This window comes from Myxine glutinosa, chromosome 13, assembly GCF_964187855.1.
Source record: "Myxine glutinosa chromosome 13, kmMyxGlut1.1, whole genome shotgun sequence".
In the NCBI taxonomy this organism is placed as follows: Eukaryota; Metazoa; Chordata; class Myxini; order Myxiniformes; family Myxinidae; genus Myxine; species Myxine glutinosa.
The window spans coordinates 86,590,159-86,606,830 of record NC_136273.1 but is presented as its reverse complement, the minus strand read 5'-3'; the positions used below and the strand labels follow the sequence as shown (position 1 = coordinate 86,606,830).

General features: G+C 42.8%; 1 protein-coding gene across 1 annotated transcript; it reads left to right on the top strand.

Moving 5' to 3' along the window:
• The first annotated feature begins 3,388 nt into the window (after window positions 1-3,388).
• On the top strand, window positions 3,389-13,882 carry LOC137439081 (rab9 effector protein with kelch motifs). Its single transcript, XM_068134760.2, has 7 exons — window positions 3,389-3,483; window positions 4,726-4,883; window positions 5,150-5,302; window positions 10,320-10,481; window positions 11,334-11,483; window positions 12,907-13,056; window positions 13,356-13,882. Exons 1-7 carry the CDS (start codon window positions 3,431-3,433, stop codon window positions 13,772-13,774), a joined length of 1,245 nt encoding a protein of 414 aa, XP_067990861.2. The 5' UTR covers window positions 3,389-3,430; the 3' UTR covers window positions 13,775-13,882.
• Window positions 13,883-16,672: the final 2,790 nt, after the last annotated feature.

Here is a 16,672-nt window from a genome sequence, read left to right as displayed (position 1 = left end):
TATAATATTGTATTGCGTATACATAGATCTAGAGGGGCATTTCAAATATTACATAACGCAATTTAAATTTCAATTCATTGAATATTTAAATAATTCATAATTCAAATCAATACAAATTCAATTCATTCAAAATTCAAATCATTCAATATGCAAATCATTCAAAATTCACATTTAAAATTCAAATAATCCAAATTCATATCATTCATAATTCAAATAATTAAAAAATCGAATCATTCAAATCATTCAAAATTCAAATCATTCAAAATTCCAATCAATAAAAATTCAAATCATTCAAAATTCAAATCATTCAATATTTAAATCATTCATAATTCAGATCGTTCAAAATTCAAATAATTCAAAATTCAAATCATTCATAATTCAAATCAATCAAAATTCAAATAATTCATAATTCAAATCATTCATAATTCAAATCAATCAAAATTCAAATAATTCAAAATTCAAATCAAACAAAATTCAAATCATTCAAAATTCAAATCATTCAAAACTCAAATCATTCAAAATTCGAATCAATCAAAATTCAAATCAATCAAAACTCAAATCATCCAAATTTTAAATCATTCAAAATTCAAATCAATCAAAATTCAAATCATTCAAAATTCAAATCAAACAAAATTTCAATCATTCCAAATTCGAATCAATCAAAACTCAAATCAAACTAAATTCAAATCATTCAAAATTCAAATCATTCAAATTCAAATCAATCAAAATTTTAATCATTCAAAATTCTAATCAATAAAAATTCAAATCAACAAAATTTTTAATCGTTCAAAATTCAATCAATCAAAATTTAAATCATTCAAAATTCGAATCAATCAAATTTCGAATCAATCAAAATTTAAATCATTTAAAATTCAAATAAACTAAATTTTAAATCATTCAAAATTCACATCATTCAAAATTCAAATCAATCAAAATACTGGTTGTTGTTTTGTACAACATATTGGTGGTTCTTACCTTGGTTAGCACGGGATCTTGGTAGACCTTTGAGTTGCGGATCTGCCTGGCTCACCAACTTGTTGTAGGTGTAATATCTTTACTCAATTAAGGTAAACAGAGAGACAGAGACTACAACTTTCTGGTGAACAATTTAATCGACTTGTTGGAACAAACTCACTGGCATTTACACCAAGTACTTCATGGAACATACAGCACACAAGACATCAAGCAAGTTTCTCACTGCCCTTGAGAAGTACAGCTCTCTTATGGTTTCCGTCGCTCTTTGATGTTTGTGCAAGGGCTAAGAGTAATTTAAAGGTCACAGAAGTTGCAGCCAGGACGGCGCCAGAACACATGTGATTCCTATCAGTCACACCGTAAGACTGAGGAGTATGTTTGTATATGTAGAGAGGTCACTACTTGGGCCTTCTCTGGAGAATTAGCTCATCTGGAAGTCATTCTTATCTGCATGTCTCAGCGAGGAGAAGAGGTGGGGGCATGGAGCTTATCTCAGTGGAAAGGTTTTTTGCTGATTGTGGAGATTCCAAAGAGGGCTGACCCTGCATTTTCCAGAACTCCAACAAGCGTGCTGCATCTCCCAAATCATTCACCACCAGCTCTTTCCAGCTTATAACTATTCTGGCATGCTCATACAACATTGTTATGGCTCTAGGTAATTCTACAAAACAACATTCATGTTTCTGTGATTTTCTGCAATGTCAAAAAAGCTTCAAACACAATTACAATTTAGCTTTGAATAAAAACTTACTCACAGAGACTTATCAAACTTTCAATCATAAGGTAGTCCTTTTAGGAGATTTCTTTTCAGAGATTTAGAGAGAATTAGGAAATTTAGGAGAGGAGTCCTTTTAGGAGATATAACATTTTGAGGGTTGTAATTGGAGTACTTTGGGCAAGGTGTTGCATTGGCTGAATATGTGGGCACCAAGAGTGTGGGTACCAAGCATGTGGGTACCAATCATGTGGGTTTGAAGCGTATGGGCACCATGCAAGCATGTGGTACCAAGTGTGTGGGTACCAAGTGTGTGGGTACCAAGTGTGTGGGTACCAAGCATGTGGGTACCAAGTGTGTGGATACCAAGTGTGTGGATACCAAGTGTGTGGGTACCAAGTGTGTGGGTACCAAGCATGTGGGTACCAAGTGTGTGGGTACCCACTGTGTAGGTACCAAGCATGTGGGCACCAATCATGTGGGCACCAAGCATGTTGGTACCAAGCATATGGGCATGAAGTGTATGGGTACCAAGTGTATGGGCACCAAATGTGTGGGTTTGAAGCATATGGGCACCATGCAAGCATGTGGTACCAAGTGTGTGGGTACCAAGTGTGTGGGTACCAAGTGTGTGGGTACCAAGCATGTGGGTACCAAATGTGTGGATACCAAGTGTGTGGGTACCAAGTGTGTGGGTACCAAGCATGTGGGTGCCAAGTGTGTGGGTACCCACTGTGTAGGTACCAAGCATGTGGGCACCAATCATGTGGGCACCAAGCATGTTGGTACCAAGCATATGGGCATGAAGTGTATGGGTACCAAGTGTATGGGCACCAAATGTGTGGGTATGAAGTGTATGGGCACCATGCAAGCATGTGGGTACCAACCATAAGCCCTTCAAACCCATTTTAGACCATAACTACGATTGGAAGACACCCTTTTATTTTGAAACCCTTAGAACACTTAAGACCTGTATACTTATAGAACATTTGGACCCCTCGACTTTACACCCTTTGTTTTAGACCTGGTGAGTGTTCCGTTAGCAAACAGCTTGTTATCGCTAGACAAGCAGCTTGATTGATTCAAAGCGCTCAAGCAAGCATTCCAACGGAACGGAATGCTCGGCACCGCTTAACAACATGGCGGCCTCCATGAAAACAATGCTACCGTGGTACTCGAGCAATGTTAGCCGGACCGTTGTTTTCAGTTTTACTCGATAATCTTGTGACAACTTCTCCAAACAGATTGATTGTGTTATCAGCGACTACAGAGTACGAGGAAGAGGGAAAGAAAAATAAATAAAGAGTCAGAAGGAGGAGCGCCCTGCCGAGCTTATCTATAGACCCTTAACACTGTGTATGTTGGGGAGATGGTTTGTATGCATGGAAATTTTGAAGAATTAGGATGAAAAGTAGAGTAACAATTAAAATATTAAAAGCATGTTTCAATAATATTATGAGTGTACATAACAGAGTTTGCTTCTGAACATATAATTGGTTGTAGTATCGTTTTGAATCCGATTATGGAGGCCATTTTTGATAACGTGACGTAGCTCATCTCAATCAATCGCTTGTTCCTCTTGCCGAGCGGCTAGACGAGCGACTTGCAAAGCGAGTGATACGGAACGACTAGCTTGGAAAGCGATAGCAAGCCGCTTTCTAATGGAACACCCTCTTGTCATTTGCCTGATTAGAAAGGAACTTCCCACGAACAAGGAAAAAAACAACAACAACAACAATCATGGAAGAGCTTCCTGCCTTGACAGTGGGAAAATCGCCAAATCCTGGAGAATGGTAAGTGCAAAATCGCGAATTAGTATATGAATATAAACACCACTGTTAGTGTTACCGTTGCAATAATTATTATTTTCTGATATTGCTATTTATTATTTTATTTATGTTAATTTATTTTAATCTTCAGGTTGTTTAAGCTCGATGACTCTTCTTCTTTATTTCAGTATTGGTTTATGTTGGAGTGGTTGTGTCTGAGCAAATTAAATTGATACATATTATATGTGGTTAATTTTACCTACAGCTGCATGTCTGCACCACATACTGTGGGATATTCATATTACATGCTCGGTGCCCATTGTGGATGATTGACAGCTTCATACGAGGAACTTTGACGCATGAGGAGGCTATCCGACCTCCTGCCTTCTACCTCCTGCTTCCTACCTCCGAGGCTCCTACCTCCTACCACCTACCTCTTGCCTCCTTTCTGCTACCTCCTGTCTTCTGCCTCTACCTCCTGCCATCTGCCTCCTTCCTTCTACCACCTACCTCTTGCCTCTTACCTCCTGCTTCTTACCTCCTGCATCCTACCTCCAAGGCTCCTTCCTCCTGCCTTCTACCTTATGCTTCCTACCTCTTGCCTCTTACCTCCTTCCTCCTACCTCCTGTCTTCTACCTCTACCTCATGCATCCTACCTTCTTCCTCCTAGGCTCCTACCTCCTGCCTTCTACCTTATACTTCCTACCTTCTTCCTCCAAGGCTCCTTCCTCCTGCCTTCTACCTTATGCTTCCTACCTCCTAGACTCTTACCTCCTGCCTCTTACCTCCTTCCTCCTACCTCCTGTCTTCTACCTCTACCTCATGCATCCTACCTTCTTCCTCCAAGGCTCCTTCCTCCTGCCTTCTACCTTATGCTTCCTACCTCCTAGACTCTTACCTCCTGCCTCTTACGTCCTTCCTCCTACCTCCTGTCTTCTACCTCTACCTCATGCATCCTACCTTCTTCCTCCTAACTCCTGCCTCCTTCCTCCTGCATGATGCACCAAAACCGAATATTAGTTGTCCTATTTAAATAATGAAATCTAGGAGGAGATGCATGGGGAGTGACCACACTCTCCCTGAAATATTGTTTTCCCTAAAAAGAACCAAACTTCTAAGGCCAAACTCTGCCTGTATGCTTTATCATCCTGTGTAATAAGTCATGGGATATCCGTGAGAGATTACCGCTGATGTACACATGAGACATATTCATTTGCTTTTACCCCATTTAATTTCCCTTTGTTCCTCTGTCATATTTGTCAAAGGTACGCTCTGCAGCCACGAGGAGAACTACCAGGAGCCCGAGTGGGTCATACATGCTCCTACATCCCCTCCAGTGAGCACGGAGAGCTTGGGGAATTGGCAGTAGTCGGAGGAGCACATCCTCATGGCAACATCACCCAGACCATACTTCTTGATTTAGGTTGGATTTTGTGTTTTTATTGGATTTTTGTGGTTAATATTTCCGGTTTTTTCCCCGATGAAATTCCTAGTGCTTGGCTCAAGTGAAGAAGGCCTTTCATGTTTTGAGCAAGGTGGTTGTTCAAATAAAAAGAAAAGTTATTTGTACTTGTTGCACTCTCCTCAATTTTAAAATTCTTATAAACTTGAGCTCGTGAATTATCCCCCTCGTTATCTCACTTACAACTCAAAAGACTTCTTGTTTTTTTTTCCTGCATGTTTTTGCAGATAAGCACACTTGGTGCCACCCGGCCTGGCATGGACTCCGACCTCGCTATGAACATACTTCCTTCTTGCTGCCAACGGATAATAAGCATCTCTGGGTCTTTGGTGGTGCCAACACCAGCGGCAACCTGAACAGCATGCAGGCCCTGGATATTGGTCTGTCCTTTAACAAGAATTGCACGACATGACTGCATTGTTCACATGCTTACGTTTTCTGTTGTTGATGTGTTGTTGTTCATGTCATCTCTTTTTTTGATTTTTTTTTGATAATGTGCAAATTAGAATAGTGTTGCAGCTGCCGGTCATTCCATTTGCCTGGTTTGAATCCGGTGGGTTGCGTTAAAACGACTGCAATAGGCACGTGAGTGCGTGGTCCCTGGCCAGGTCATGGCCTTTCCACTCCTGATACCATGCACGTTGGACCGCCGAGCCACCTAAGTGATACGATACGCCAATAGACGTCATGTGACTGATATAATCTTGGGCGGAGCGAGCCCGAGTCACGTGATGCGATAACGAGTCACGTGATACCGCAAAGGCGGTGTGGACTGCGGCTAATCAACCCTTAACGGGATTGTTTAAATAAAAAAAACCCCAACACAAGCCACCACTGCAGCCATAATTCGCCCAAGACCAAGTATATTTAAAATAAATGGCACGGGAAGGCAACAGAAGGAAGCAATCACAAATACAACCAGAACGGCACTTGCGTCACGCATTCATTCTGAACAAAAATGCGATCATTAACTGAACACGCTACTATTATGGCCCAATGGCCCATATACCGTATCATCCATGCACCCTATTTTATCACATCGTTTATTGGCTTGGGTTATGAACGTCATAAATGTAATTTCTCACTCACATTGCGTCATAGATCAGATATATGACGTTTCAGATTTTTCAGATAGAGATTTTAATATCAACCAATTATGGCTGGAATACCACTTCACCGATGACATCATTGTTATCACCCTATATACCCCATGACGAGTTGATGATATATGCCGTTTCAATTTTTTCCGTTGATCAGTTTTGGAGAAAATTATGTCCAATTTATTTCCCTTTAATCCAATATGGCTGCCATACCATGTGTCCTATGATGTCAGAGTTAGCAACAAAATAATCTCCATGGGGAGTCCTTCACATGTATAAAGTTTTGCATCAATCAAGTAAGCGGTTGCAGGGAAAACCATATTTAAAGCGAATATATATATATATATATACATGCATGCACGCACGCACGCACGCACACACACACACACACACACACACACACACACACACACACACACACACACACACACACACACACACACGTATTGCAATAGTCCCGCATTCTCTTCGGGGTGAGACTAATTCTGGATGTATGATGAACTCCCTTAACCCACTACCAGCATATGTCCCCACAAGTCGACGGATGAAAGGAAGATCCTTAATTGGCTTAAGCCTTAGGACCAACATACATTACACGATAGACTGAGCGATTGTGATGAGACAGGAAGAGATGGTCGGCACACCCGGTCAGTCGTGAGATCTACCTAATTGTGAAGATCTACCCGACCTTTCACCCGATTTCACCCAAGGCGTCACTTTCCTAAAAGGATGACAATTCTTTGCCACCTAAACATGGCACCTGATGACATGTCAGACGCTTCGAAAAAGTTTTAAAGACTGATTGTAAAGGTAAAAACATCAAATAAACTGTCAAAAGGGATAACAAGTTTAGACACGCTTGAGGATGGGCTGGACATCTCTATCTATTACCTAAGCAACGCATGTCTAATATCATCTTGAGGCTTGTGTAAGAGCTAACATTAATTACAAAAAAAACAAACGGACACGTAAAACATATCATAAAGGGAGCGGGAGACAAGATGGGGAGAGAGAGGGAAGCACACAACTACAACAGTAGAGAACGGGGACATCGGGAGATCTGTAGGAGGGAGAGGGCTTCGGGGGAGGAGGCATGGGAAGGGGAGGGGGTGGGAGAGGTATAAAACACATTGACACTGCTAGGACTTCCAGGAAAGAAGTTGGTATTTCAAAAAAGTGGATCTGGGGTGAATTAACGGGGTAGAAAAGATCAAGGTTTTGGATGGGGGAAGATAAGAGATGGTGGTGAACAGGTGTTTTAAAGACCTGGGGGGAGGAGTGGCATTGAAGAGAGTGAGGGAGTTTGTTCCAGAGGCGGGAGAAAAGAGGAATGAAAGAGTGAAGGTGAGCAGAGAGTCTTGATTTTGGCAGTTTAACCAGAAGAGGGTTGCAGGCAGATCTTGTGTGACCTGTAGGAATATTTGCGGGACAGAGCCCAGAGAGAGCTGGGGGGGGGGGGGGTGGGGGGGGGCCGGATTGGAGTCGATAGAAGACAGGAAGACCACGAACCTGCCTGCGGTGAGTGAGTGAAAGGCCCCTGGAGTTCGCTTCATCGCGAGAGATTCCAATGATTCTGAACGCTTTGGTTTCAACAGCGCGAAGACGAGCCAGGTGTGAGGCAGGAGCACCAGCCCAGAGGGGAGAGCAGTATTCCATTGAGCTGCGGATGAAAGCCTTGTATGTGGTGAGGAGCTCAGGTGTGCCATGGAAGGACTTCGCACGATGGAGGATGTCCAGTCGGCGACTGGATTTGGAGGCCAGATTGGAAATGTGATTTTCCCAGGAAAGATCATGGCAGATAGTGAGACCCAAAAGCTTGAGTGACAGAACTTCTTGGAGAAGATTGTTGAGAAAGTATATGGGAGGGTTGTCCAGACGGTCTTTTCAGAGAGACATAGTGAGAGAGTGAGATTTGTCAGGATTGAAAGACATGTTGTCAGCTTGACCTTGTCAGGATAACAGCTTGACGGACCTAAGGAAATGGAAAACTAGGCTTCCTCGTCGATCTGCATCGGTGGACAGGTGGAACAATTGATGGAATCAACAGAACATTGATTGGTGGATGCTAACCACCATTGGAAGCAATTAGCAAAGGGAAGATGACGTTTTTAGCGTTAACTTTTGGTCAGAGTAAAAGAGGGGTTAAATATGGAAACGTGAGCTTATCCTTGCTCCCCATAGCATACTTCGATCAATGTTGCATTGAGAACTAAGGAAACCCTTCTTTCAGCTTCCATGGGAAAATATATCTGAACTAGAACGTCACTCGGTAGAGCGCAAACCTCCGCCAGGCTGAACAGTTTATGTTTTGTATCCCACCGATAGGCCGGATCTGGATTCGGACCTGAACCAAAATCTAATCAGCTTGTTCTTGTCACCAAACCATCTCCTCCACCAAGTTTAGTCATATTTCGTCCACAACTTTTTTTAAATACCATGTTATATATCGTGTTCTCTCAATGGTGAAGAATCACTTAAAAATGATATAATTCTTGTATCCGAATCCATATTCACATCTTCACCAAAATCGAATTGACTAGTCATTGTCATGCACCCAACCGGTCCACCAAGTTTCGTCCAAATCCGTCCACAACTTTTTGATATATCCTGCTATATATGGTTTTTGGCCCTATCTCCCAATGGTGAAGAATCACTTAAAAAATTCTACTAGCCGGATCCGAATCCGGATCTTCGCCAAAATGGAATCATTTCGCCCGTGTCACATACACTACCTCTCTGCCACATACACTACATCTCTAATTGATTTATTGATGAATCGATAAATCAAAAATATCCTTTATAGCCACATCACTTCGTCACTGTCATGTCCAAATATCAGCTTCCGAACTCGAAAGGTGCCTGAGATGTTGCCCAGGTGAGGAAATAAATAAATAAGTACTTAATTGAATGAGTGAATGAATGAATGATCGTTTTAAGGCCATTTTCCCCGCTAGAGCGGGGGTTAACCTTGCGGGCCCCATGACAATCATGGTTCCCTGTTTGAGGCCATGTTTTTATGGTCCGGATGCCCTTCCTGACGCCAACCCTTGGTCACGCTCTTACGATGCGCAGGGATACGGTGTACCTATTCTAAATCGGGGTACACACCGGGATCATTCATCCCAGCAAGCTGGTACTCAATTTGCCGACCTCGGAAGGATGACAGGCTGAGTCAACCCCCCTGGCGTTAATCCAGCGATCGACCAGGATTCGAACCCAGGATCCTAGGATCCCAAGCCGGCACCCTAACCGCTAAGCCAATACCAGGGCAATACCAACTTAATTAAAAAAATAAAAAAAACCCCACCTTTAGAGGCCATTTTGCCCCGCAAAGCGGGGGTTGGCCTTTTTCGGGAACCATGGTTGTTGTTGTTTTTTGGTCCCCTTTTTGAAGCAATGTTTTACGGCCGGATGCCCTTCCTGACGCCAACCCTTTTTGCCGCCTTTAACGACAAGCAGGGAATTACCAGTGAACTGGTACTCAATTAGCCGACCTCGGAAGGATGACAGGCTGAGTCAACCCCCCTGGCGTTAATTCAGCGATTGACCGGGATTCGAACCCAGGATCCTAGGATCCTAAGCCGGCACCCTAGCCGCTAGCCCAACACCAGGGTACTCTTAATTCTTAACTTCTTAACTCTTAATAACTCTCTTAACTTAACTCTTAACTTAACTCTTAACTTAACTTAACTTAACTCTTCATAACCAGGGTACCAACACCAGGGTACACCAGGGTACCAGGGTACTTAACACCAGGGCAATACCAACTTAATTAATCAATAATAATTAATTAACTAATCAATTAATTGATTAATCCAAAAACAAAAAATGTCGTTTTTGCCAAAGCACGTGCTCACTATTGTGCCCAAATTTCAGCTTGCTAGCTCAAAGGATGGCTGAGATATCGCCCGGACAAACGAAAACAAACAACCGGAGTGAAAACTGAGTACTCCCTTTCAGCGCGCGTCATCGCCGAGCCCCCTTCGGTGCCCGGCGATGACGTCATGCAGCGCCTGGAGATGGCATAGGAAAGGAGCGGTGTACAAAAAGAATAGCCTGGTTTTGTCCAGTTGGTCATGTATTTTACAATAGAAATGGAAGAATCTAAACAAAATCCTTAGGCTCACGGATGCATCTTGTACCAAGATTGTTTTACAATAATTGCATCAATTTATTTGTCGACTTTAATCTTTGATGCAGTAAACAAAAACTATGGTCATACAGAACAATGAATCTTTCTTATTTGTTCAGCCTTTCTTTAACTTGACTTTCTCCATTCTTTAACTTTTCCTATCAGATGCAGGGAGTTGGAGCAACCCAGAAATTCGGGGCGTACCCCCTAGTCCGAGAACTTGCCACGAGGCTGCTGCCCTTGTTGGTGATCGTTTGTTCTTATGGGGCGGTGGGGAGAAAGGTTCTGCACCTGTGAGGGATCCCAAACTGCACGTGTTTGATACTGGTGTGTGGAGCCGATGCCAAGTGCTTCATCATCGCAAAAGGCCCTTGAAAAAAAACCTATGATTTCTCATTATATATGATAAGAATGACATCAGATCTCTTGAGAACATTTGTAATGAAGACCTCAATGTTTTGCTCATTGTCTTGCAACTTGTAACAAATGTCAGGTACTGTGCAGTCCAGATTTGGACCATGGCTGGTAAGATAGCTTCAGGTATACACACTCACCTGTGAGATGTGCAGCTTGGGTTTCAATCTCGACCTTGTGTTTATCAGGCACAGTGAGGCATCAATGTGTGTGCCGTCCATCGGATGGACGTTAAGCTGCAGGACCCGTCTGCGAGTACTGGTTGTTGGTGGACGTGAAAGATCCCACAGTGTCTTTCCCGAAGAGTAGGCGAGTTATTGCCGGTACCTTGAATAAATCATAAATTCCGGCCACCGATGGTTGAACGTCAGTCCTGACTAACGGACTTGTGAAAGACTTATGCCAAAAATGTTCACCACCTGACTCCATAATAACGTGGGTTGTTAAAGAAGAAGAATCAATAAGTAGTAGTAGTCGTAGAGGACTACTACTAAGTAATGACTCCATCTTTTCTCTTTAATTATTTAGTTCCTTCTGATGACTCCAATGCAGTCTTTGGTCTTCCGTTTGATAATACTAGTATACTACCACTACCACTACTACTATGACTAGTCCAGATTTGGATTCAGATCTGAATGATTCAATGATGTGTCCATCATTTTCACAATGTTTCTGCCTCATTGTATGAGCAATGTCTATCAAAGCAAATAGGAACTTCAGCTGGAACTTATTCCCCCCCCCCCCCATTTTAATATCCTTTCGTAGTTTCTCACATATGGTCTCAGCCACGCACCAGTGGAAACCCTCCACCGCCCCGGCAAGGACATACGATGGTTGCTGTGGCATCGAAGGTGCTAATTCATGGCGGCATGGATGGCAACAACTTTATGAATGATCTCCACTCCCTGGACACCCGTAGGTATCTGATTTGCAAATTCACCTACCGTTGATGGTGTTTATGATCTCTTTTGCTACCTTGTATTTGTATGGATTTTGGCATGGCCATTCAGTTAGTGCTGGTTGTTCATTTTCTGTATTTGTTTTTTAATATCTCCCAATGTGCGCCTAAATTAAGGAGATCCTTTCTTTTTGAGTAATGACATATGGAGGTGAGGCATCACGTGTTCTTCATGAGTCACTTGGTCACCTGATTTGTGTGATGATCCTGTTTTTTTTTTTGGTTCTTTTGTATACAGGATCGAAGCTCGTGAAAGAGCTAACATTTATCACACAAACAATCAAACAGACACACAAAGTAAATAATAAGGGGAGCGGTAGACAAGATGGGGAGAGAAGGGGAAGCAAAGAAACACAACATTTGAGAGCAGGGACATCAGGAGATCTGTGGGAGGGAGAGGCCTTGGGGGGGAGGAGGCGTGGGAAGGGGGGGGGGGAGGGGTGGGAGAGGTATAAAACACCTGGACACTGCAAGGACTCCCAGGAAGGAAGTTGGTATTTCAAAAAAGTGGATCTGGGGTGAATTAGCGGGAGTAGAAAAGATCAAGGTTTTGGATGGGGGAAGATAAGAGATGGTGGTGAACAGCTGTTTTAAAGACCTGGAGGGTGGAGTGGGATTGAACGGAGTGGGGGAGTTTGTTCCAGAGGCGGGAGAAAAGAGGAATGAAGGAGTGAAGGTGAGCAGAGAGTCTTGATTTTGGCAGTTTAACCATAAGAGGGTTGCAGGCAGATCTTGTGCGACCTGGAGGAATATTTGGGGGACAGAGCACAGAGAGAGCTGGGGGAGCAAGGCCGGAGAGGAGTCGGTAGAAGACAGAAAGACCACCAACCTGCCTGCGGTGAGTGAGTGAAAGGCCCTCGGAGTTAGCTTCATCGCGGGAGATTCATTCCAATGATTCTGAAAGCTTTGGTTTCTACAGCGTGAAGACGAGCTTGGTGTGAGGCAGGAGCACCAGCCCATAGGGGAGAACAGTATTCCATTGAGCTGCGGATGAAAGCCTTGTATGTGATGAGGAGCTCAGGTGTGCCAAGGAAGGACTTCGCACGATGGAGGATGCCTAGTCGGCGACTGGCTTTGGAGGCCAGCTTGGAAATGTGGCTTTCCCAGGAAAGAATTGAAGCTGTTGTCTGAAAATGAAACGAATTGTAGCTCTTTTTGTCAGTGCTGGCTTAGAATGGGTGTAAGAGAATGGGATAGGATGCTTTACTTCCAAGGAATGGCTTGTTCCATTAAATTACTTCCTACTTGAACAGCATTGAAGCCTTCGTCGAGATGTTATGAAGCCTCTGTGAGTGTTAAATTAAATTTTTAACAATGATTTAAATTTAAATTTTAACAATGTTAAAGTGGGCCAGTATTTCAATGACAGTTTCTTCTCAGAATCCATGGCCTGGTCAGAAATCATGACCAAGGGAGATGTACCACAGGGTGTCGCAGCCCATTCTGCGGTGTCCTTCGGTTCTCGGGTCTACATGTTTGGAGGTCTTGGAGAAGAAGGTCTTTCTGACAAACTGCACGTACTTGATACAAGTAAGGCTGCAAGTTTTGTATTTTTAAACACGACTTCCGTGTTCTTAATTTTGGCCTTCCTGTATGTTTAGTCACTATAACCATTGCCATGATAAAAAATGGTCAACCAATCGGTTAAAAGAATATGCTTTGGTGTTTTAAATTATGATGGCAAAATGGAGAAGATTGTCATGGGGACCGCAAGGCTAACCCCCGCTCTAGCAGGGAAAATGGCCTTAAAATGCATGTTGTTGTTGTTGTTGTTGTTGTTGTTGTTGTTTTAAAGACGACTTACTATTGTCTTGTTGCTTTATCTTCAGACAACTTTGTATGGACACTAATACAGATACGAGGGCCTTCTCCAGCTTCCCGTCTGGACTTCTCTATGTGCCTTATTCCTTGGAAGGTTCACGAAGACTCATCCTCAAGCTTCAACACTGGAGTCCTTTCTGAGGCTTCTGGGAAAACACAAGATGCAATTGGACAATTGCCCTCCGTGGAGCAGCGAGCTAGGACCGTAATCGGTGAGAGAAGTCCAGACGAAAATCAACTGGACAAGGGCAAGATTCAGGACATTGACACAAAAATGAACCCTCTGAGGTTGAGCAGCCAAGAGTCACGTGATCACAGCAACCAATTGGAGCTGGGAGTGCACGTGATCCATCTTTGTTTTGTTTTTGGTGGAATGGATGACAAAGGGAATTTGTTTAACGACCCCGCAGTGATTTTCATTCAATGAGACGCTCAAGAAGTGTCGACTTGAAATACACGTTTGATTCAGTTATTTAAAAGTTTGTTTACTCAACTGATAATGTTGTGACTTTTCCCAATAGATTTGTTTTTGGTATTGCTCTGCACAGCATTGCGCATTTCCTGACTTTCTCATTCATAATTTCCGGGGCTGACGCAACAGCTCGAGGTGGCGTACTCGACTTGGGTTGATTCCTGGTCCGACTGTAAACCATCACCCTGGTGCTTCACAATCAGGGTTATCAATGACATTACACTGGGTGTCCCATCTACTGGCGTTCTCTGATGGACGCTTAAATATCCCACCATCTGTCTTTCACAAAAGTAGGCCATGGTGTGCCGGCATCCTCAACAAATTGCAAATTCCTGCCATTGCTATTGGTGGGAAAGGTAGTAGCAAACCACCCAGTGCAGTCCTTGCCATGTGATTGTTTCCGCAGGACGAGCGGTCTGGATAGCGTATGGGCTCATCAATCAATCATTGCTTCATTTGAAGCTTGTTCCACATTTTCTAATGGAATTTTGTTTGGGTGGTGGGCTTGGGGTCCTAAGGTCCTGAGTTCGAATCCCACCATCTCTTATCTTCCCCCATCCAAAACCTTGATCTTTTCTACCCCCGCTAATTTCACCCCAATTCCACTTTTTTGAAATACCAACTTCTGTCCTGGAAGTCCTTGGTGTCCTTGTGTTTTATACTTCTCCCTCCCCCCCCCCCCCCCTTCCCACGCCTCCTCCCCCCAAGCCCTCTCCCTTCCACACATCTCCCTGCTCTCAAATGTTGTGTTTGTGTGCTTCCCCTTCTCTCCCCATCTTGTTTTCCGCTCCCTCTTTTTATATATTTTGTTTCTCTGGTTGATTTGTTTGTGAAGTAAATGTTAGCTCTTTCACGAGCCTCGATTCAGTATACAAAAACAAAAAACAAAACAAAAAAATGGTGCTGAGGGGTCGTCCAAGGATGCAGCGACGTGCTGATCCAGGATACGCTCCCATATATATATATATATATATATAGAATGGAATTTGTTTTTTTTAAACCAGCGACTTTTTATAAAGTTTAATTATGATGTCGTCTGGTGGTTATAGTCAGGTTCACTATGTTAACAAATATAATTTCGTTCAAAATTTTGGGTTTTTAACAAACCTGTACATTTTTGGAATCATCAGAGCACGGAGAATCCGAAAATCAATGCTGGCATTTGCACAGACACCTGCATGGCCGCCATTTTGGATTTTCAAAATGGCCGCCATAAAATACATCTTTTGCGCTATCTCGGCTTCTAGTTAACCTAGAAACTTAATTAAATATGCTAATCCTATGTTTTCTGGGTCAAGGAATCCAATAAAGGCCTCAAAATAGTGCTCAGGATTATAGAAAAGCAACAAACAAAGGTAATTGAAAACCATTGTCTTTATATTTGTGATATTGTAGCGGCTACCGCTGGGTATACACAATCGCCTTGCACCTACCGAGGACGCGGAGCGATCACCATGCCGGGCTCGCCCGGGCACGCCCGGTCTCGCCTTTCCAGGGCTCGCCCAGGACGCCTGGGCATGCCCGCTCTCGACTTGCCAGGCCTTGTCCAGGACGCCCGGGCATGTCCAGACTCGCCTTTTCAGGTTTCGCCCAGGACGCCCGGGCACGCCCGGTCTCGCCTTTCCCGGGCAAACGCTCCGGGATAATGTGTATATATATTGCTGCCCGATAAACGGGCTTTTCAGAGTACCCGAGTTGATTTGACACAATAAAGAAACTCGGACGAATTCCAGCTTTTTGTCGCGTCCATTCTTCCGATTTACGTTGGAGCCCAGCTCCTACAATATAACTGCATTACATAATACATGATATTGCAAGTCCTTTGAAGTTATAGGTATGGGTTTATAAAGCAAGAAAGCAGCCTTGTTGGTATCAGATTGAACTATAAGTCCTATACACAGGATCTACTCGGTCTATACCGTTCAGGAATGTGCTTTTATAGATCTTCATCACTGTCCTGAGTGTCATTTTCGCAAAGGTGTCTACGCAAATGTAAACATTAATTTTTGGATTCCTCATGCTCTGAATATTCCAAAAATGTATAGTTTTGCTAATCTCCAAAAATTTGAACGAAAAAACATAGTGAGCCTGACTATTAGTTCTTCCCTGGTTTGGACTTTCTGACAACTGAACTGTTAAGTCTGCTTGTGAATAAAGGTTATTTACAAGGGATTTTTTATGCCTCCGCGGACGAAGTCGCTGGGGGAATTCTATGTTTTCAGGTTATCTGTCCGTCCGTCCATCCGTGATAGGTTTTCGGTACCGCAATAACTTATTAAAGAACGGCTGAAGGGAGCCAAGTCAAACTTGGGAGGCTTCAAGTATATATTCGTGTTATGATAGCTTATCGTGGCGTTTTTCCAAGACGGCTTTTAATAACAAAAGTAATAACAACACGATGACAATAATGTTAAGAAAAAACAATATTAATAATAATAATATTCCTTCTCCCCGATAATAATATTCCTAAAAAACAATATTAATAATAATAATATTCCTTCTCCCCGATAATAATATTCCTAAAAAACAATATTAATAATAATAATATTCCTTCTCCCCGATAATAATATTCCTATGATCGCTTGTGGCGTTTTGTGTGGGCACCCCTCCCAGAAGTAAACAAAATATTATAAATCATAAACACGCATGATTACATTTTTAAACAGTCGCTATAGTGCTGTTTAAAACTAAAATTAAAGAAATTTGGAGGAATCCCGACATCCGTGAGGCAATGCATGCTGATCGCGTTCACCACAGACCATCGAACCTGAGCGGAGATCTACTCTAATCTATTTACCCCACGGGACTTTATAACCTGATCCTTCCTGTCGCTTAGTGTGTGTATTGGATTAC